Raw genomic sequence first — 6,308 nt, forward strand, 5'->3', positions numbered from 1 at the left:
TTTTAATTTAATTTAATTACAATTTAAATTTAAATTTTAAATTTATATTTATATTAATTTATTATATATAAAATTATAATACAGAATTAATTTTGAATTTAAAAAAATTAATTTGTTATAATACGTAATATTTTGTGGCGGCCTAAGCCCTCACAAAATATTTTTTTTTAATCTGGAGGTCATTTGTGGCGGCCTAAGCCCTCACAAAGGAGGGATTTTATGGCGGCCTGGGCCCTCACAAAAGCTTATTTTAAAATCAGTATGTCCTTTGTGGCGGCCTAAGCCCTCACAAAGGCAGACTTTTGTGGCTACAAAAGCCCTCACAAATGCCTGTCTTTTGTGGCTGTAAAAGCCCTCACAAATGTCAACCTGTTTCTGGCACTTTGTGGCTGCAAAAGCCCTCACAAAATTTTGTGACCAACTTCTTTGTGGCTGCCAAAAGCCCTCACAAAAGCCACCTTTGTGGCTGATTATACCCATTTGTGAGGGCAAAAGCCCTCACAAAATACTTGTTTTCTTGTTGTGGTCGTGTTATAGTGTTGGTATCCTAAAAGTTGCGAATTATTTGTGAATTTTAGTGAATTGGTTTGCAAAAGTACCACGAACCGGTACTCACGAACCAATTCACGGTTCGTTGGGTATACATGTCGACTTAACACAATTTAAATAGGTGCTTTATATTCAATGGATAATTCATGAATATACTTGTTTTCTTGTTGTGGTCGTGTTATAGTGTTGGTATCCTAAAAGTTGCGAATTATTTGTGAATTTTAGTGAATTGGTTTGCAAAAGTACCACGAACCGGTACTCACGAACCAATTCACGGTTCGTTGGGTATACATGTCGACTTAACACAATTTAAATAGGTGCTTTATATTCAATGGATAATTCATGAATATAACAAAGTATCACAATTTAATAACTGTCCACTGAACATACTTAATACAATTTTAAACGTCGTTAACTACAATTTTTAAGCGTATATTTGAATAAAAATTGTAGTTAATAAATATATTTAAACATCTGAAAATCATGTATATTTAAACAAAATTTCGATGGCAGATAGATATATGTATATTTGAATATATACAAATTGTGGTTAATGACATTCTAAATTGATATTAATTGTGTTAACCTTTGAATTTGTTGTTGTCAATATCTGAGTCAAAATAAAACAACTTATAATAATTAACATCTATACCATTATATAAAGGTAACTCATGAGTTAACTACTACTTAACAAACGTTTTGGTCAAACATTTTTTGTACAAATATACCCTTTCATAGTACAATCAATTTTCATTCTTATCAATCACTCAACTAACCTCCAAATATTACTCTATAATAATTTTCTTGTCCCCATATTTCTTAACCACTTTCTTTTCTCTAAATTTTGTAACTTTTTCTTATTTAATATTTTTTGATGAAATAATTATTTTATATTTTTATTTTTACTCTGATGTTTTTAAATTTAATCTAAATCATTGTATAAACTATCAATGCAACTCTAAAGTTAACTTAACATACAATTTCCAATTTGGTGACATATGGTTACTTGTAGTTTCTATGTGACTAGTATATGTTCTAAATATTTATTTAATATTTTTCAAAAGCAATAGAAATGCAAACGGACTCGTTAGTGTCCGTGTTTCCGCTAGTAAATTAATAAAGCCAATAGATTGCATAATGGAAACCAAGATGGTAAAATTTGCAATTAATAGCACAAAAATATGTACAAATGGATTCAAAAAGTTTTGCATATTAATTAGAAAGGGTATAATGTACTTCTCCTACCTCAGAGCTGACCATCGTAGCAATCCATGATGGACTCAACTTCGGACATTCCATCACAGTTAGACATTTTGTAGATGGCCACTTTGCACGATTGTTTTCGGGACATATCCCGACGAGATTTTCAAGATCGTAGAGGGTGAGCTGTTTCAAACAAAGACGATTGTTCTGGTTTTGGCATTGGTGAGATGAATGATTTTGGTGATCACATTCACCAAATACAAGTTCTAGAGCAGGAGCACGCCCAATATATATCTCTTCAAGGAATGCAAGTACTTCAAAACAGCATATTGGAAATATCGACACTAACTTCCTACACGATGAAATGTGAAGTTTCTTCAATTTAGGCATTACAAAATGTGAACTCCATAGAGGCAAAGCTGTAACTAATTCAAGTCTTGTATTTGAATCTTGCTCTCTTGCATTGGCAATTATATGCTTTAATTCATTGCACTCTTCTATTATCAGCTCTTCTAACTGTTGAAGACTTCGAGCAACAGGCATCGAGAAGAGTGCTTCACCAAACTTGCAATTATTTATTTGGAGTCTTGTAAGATTTTGTAAGTTGCATTCATGTGGAAATATGTTCTGCAACTGATGGCAATCAAATATTATAATTTTTTCTAATTTCTCGAAGAAACGTAGCACTTGCGCCGGTGTGCCTCGACAAAATTCTTTCAAACATTCCAATTCCATCAATACTAACTCCACCAACTTTGGAATCCAAAGATCTACCTCAGAATCAGAATCATAAGGTGTATCGAAGACGCGTTCTATCATTTGGCAACTTGTAAGATGGAGATAAGTCAAACCATTCATGCCTCCCACAACTCTAACCACTTCAGGGACAACATTTTTAAATCCTCCATTAAGTTGTTCAAGATGAACAGCTTCGGCTATCTGAAGAAGATTATTTTTAGATGACTTCAACATGGAGATATTAAACTTGACTACATGTAAAAGTTGTGAGGATTTCACATGATAATTGTACAAAGAACTATAACTTACAAATCTTTGCAAATTTGGGAGAGTAATAATATCTTCAACACACTGAGAATATAACTCTTTTTGCCACCATTTTGAAACATATAACTCTTCCAATTGTGAACATTTACCTATTGCTCCATTATACTCATGATAGTTTTCAAGAAAATCACAGGATGACAAATCCAGAAGCTTCAATCTTTTGAGATCTCCTACTTCTTTAGGAAGTTCATTGAGGATACATTCTTGTAAGTCAAGAACCTCTAGTTTTTTTAAGTTTGATATGAAAGAAATGTCACCCAATTTCCATTTTTGCAAGCGTAGAGTTCGAAGATTTGTTAAAATATGAACTGACAAAGGCAATGATAATGGTGTACCATATTTATCATTGATTATAGAAAGTACTTGGAGCCCTTCTATTCCTTCAAATGTTTCATCGGATAACTTTTTGGAACCCCTGATCAATAAAATTTTAAGGTTTGGAGCATGCAGTAAATGATTAATTTTATCTTCCTTTTCATACCATGAGGATATTGCAAAACAATCTCTTATATCATTATCCTCTACCATGTTGCTAAATGGTTTGTCAACATTTACCAAGATTTTGTGATTCTCCAATCCCTTTGCAATCCATAGTGCCGTGTCACGAACCATGTCATGCATCTTCACATACTCTTTGTTTTCATCAACATCCATCAACAAACATGATTCTAAAAGCCTGTTTATGCTTGCTTCGATTCCACTTCTTGCTATGCCTAATGAAAACATTCTTCCTGGGTCTAGTCCAATTGCATATCTAATCAAATCTTCTCTTGCGATTTTATAGTCTTCAGGAAACATAGAACACATCAAGAAGATCATTTTAGCTTTTTTCTCTCCTAAATAATCATAACTTAGTTTAAGACAACTTAAAGCATCTCCCACTCCTTCCACTTCATCATCAATAAAATCTGGATGAGCCAAATTATGCAATGCTATCTTCCAGTCGTCATTGGATTTTCCTTTTAGTGAAGATCCCACTGCTTTAATTGCTATAGGTAGTCCCTTACATTCATTGCAAAGTTTTTGTGGTACACCATCCAATGACTCAGAGAATCTGTCATCAACTTTTGCATGTTTTTGGAACAAAGCCCAAGACTCATATTCACGTAAGAGTCCCATATAAATATTCTTTTGACATTGCATCAAATCACATATATGTTGATTACGAGTGGTTAAAATGATCTTCCAAGCACCCTTGTTATCATTGTCTAAGTGAATCCCTATATCCATCAAATTAAACTCTTTCCATAAGTCGTCTACTATTATTAGAAGTCGACTATTTTGTTTCAAACTCAACCACAAACGTTGTGCTCTTCCCTCTTCATGTTCATCCTCCAATTTTATGTTTAACGCATCTGCCATTTGTCCTTGAATGACTCTAATGTTTGGAGTTTGAGACACTGTGATTAGTACAACCTTATCAAACTTCAATCCTTCAACCTTCTTAGACGCTTCTGTTACAAGAGTTGTTTTCCCTGATCCACCCATCCCATACACTCCTATCATGTAGATTTTATCATCTTCAAGTGCTTCCAAGAGTTGATCATAAGCCACTTTTGTTGATTCAAAATAAGTAAAATTTTCTAATGACCGGTACTGAATGCCAGGAAGAGGAGCACGGTGAGAAAATGGTTGAATATTATTGCTTTTGCCTTTCAACTTCATCATTGCATTTTCCTTTTTTACCATTTTCTTGCACAAATGATATTTTGTCCATGTTGGAAACCTTCCTTGAAAGCAACTTTTGTTTGCTTTCATCTGTTGGTTCAAATCTTCCACCTCTTTCAATAGACTTTCCACATCACTCAACCACTTCTCTACTGACTTTTCGATTTCTTCAGCTCTGTGTTTGGCTTGTTCAACACGGTTCACAAGGTTGTCTCTTTCAGATATTAGCTCATTTTTTTCATTCTCAAAATCTTCAACAATTTCATTAACACAAAAAATGTATTTTCCCTCACGTATTGCTGGTTCCACCAAATATTCAGAAACTTTGGTCACAATGGAGATAACAATATCTGCCATTTAATCAAAGCAATCTGACAATAGAACCAAGTGCACAGTTAATCAAAGATTCGTAACATATAATTTATAGTTATTTGATTATAAAAAATCACTAATGCAAAATATGAATTCTTTAACAGAATTTAATCATCTTATTTATTTATTTATTTATTTATTTTGTTTTAATTCGGTTTCAATTCTTCTTCTTTTATAACAAAAAGAGAAATGGTTTTATTTATGTTTCAATTTTCCCATTTCATAACAAAGAGTAAAAGAAATGTTATATATCAAGCATAGAGAGACTTTGGATGAAGACAAGGAAGAGACAAGATTTAGTTATTAGTTAGCCTTTTCTGTTGTTTATTTTTCTGTAAGATTGTTTGTTACTCGAGCTACCTTTTATAGTTGGATTTTAGACACATTATCGCACACCACATTATCTATTACCTAGATTGATTTTGTAATGTACAACAAGACTGATCCTATAGAGGTTAAATTACCTAATGGGAACTCAGTAAAAGATGGTTTCATTTCACCGAAACAGTTCAATTGAGTAACGATTTGACAATTGAGAATGTTCTAATTTGTGCTTTGGTTAATAGTACACTTGCTCTTAGTTTCAAAGTAATGTACAGAGCAGTCATTCCCATTGACCTTTGAACCTAAATGTTGTAAAATACAGGGAAAGATGGACATGAGGATGATTGGTTTGGATAAACAAGTGGATGATTTATACTACCTAGAAGTGAACAAAAGGAGAGCATGTTCTGTTTCTAGTCTTGTAGCTTTAAATAAAAATCCTATTTCTCTGGTCATTTTTTGGCACTTGAGATTATGTCACCTTTCCTGTGATTGAATGATATGTCTGAATAAAATAGTATTCTTATATCCCTGTTCTTAAGCATACAACTTGTGATGTGTGGCAACAAAAGAGATTGTCATTCCCTATCAGTAATAATAATGCAAATGTTGTGTTTTAAATAATTTCCTTAGACATTCGGGAGACCTTTCTCCACAAAATCAGTGTATGCTAAAGTTGAAATCTAAGGTGTGTGATAGGATAAAAGTATTCATCAAAGTGGCAGAAACTCAATTTGAAAAGGGTTCAAATAATAAGAAGGGATAATGGGCCTGAGTTCTTGCTTGCTGAATTCTCCAAAAAGAATAATATATAAAAGAAGTTGTATAGCTACATATACGAAAACAAAATGGAAGAGTGGAAAGAAGGTAACATAAGTAGGGTCTTTATGTTTCAGTCAAGATTGTCGAAACAATATTGGTCGTATGCAGTACATTGCGCAGTTTGATCTAGGGGCACAAAAAATGCCCTTTCTTGGGGTACAAACCTTGTATGAAAGGTTACATACTCCTTGATGTTGTCACCTAGGAGATTCTAATTTTAAGGAATGTCGACGCTAAGTTATGTTCCATGTACATATGTTGAGAAGCATGTTGCTCTTAGTACAAGCCAACCTCAACTTGAATTA

The 6,308-nt window shown here is 33.2% G+C and overlaps 1 protein-coding gene across 2 annotated transcripts in view; it reads right to left on the minus strand.

Moving 5' to 3' along the window:
* Window positions 1–1,684: 1,684 nt before the first annotated feature.
* LOC101506740 (probable disease resistance protein At4g27220) overlaps window positions 1,685–6,308 on the minus strand; it is a 10,637-nt gene continuing 6,013 nt past the window's right edge. For both annotated transcript variants that reach the window (XM_004516800.3, XM_073368404.1), the window contains one exon: window positions 1,685–4,856. In XM_004516800.3, coding sequence (XP_004516857.1) covers window positions 1,762–4,842 — 3,081 coding nt within the window. In that variant the 5' untranslated portion in view covers window positions 4,843–4,856 and the 3' untranslated portion in view covers window positions 1,685–1,761. The remainder of the gene's footprint in view (window positions 4,857–6,308) is intronic.

This window comes from Cicer arietinum, chromosome 5 (genome assembly GCF_000331145.2).
Source record: "Cicer arietinum cultivar CDC Frontier isolate Library 1 chromosome 5, Cicar.CDCFrontier_v2.0, whole genome shotgun sequence".
In the NCBI taxonomy this organism is placed as follows: domain Eukaryota; kingdom Viridiplantae; phylum Streptophyta; class Magnoliopsida; order Fabales; family Fabaceae; genus Cicer; species Cicer arietinum.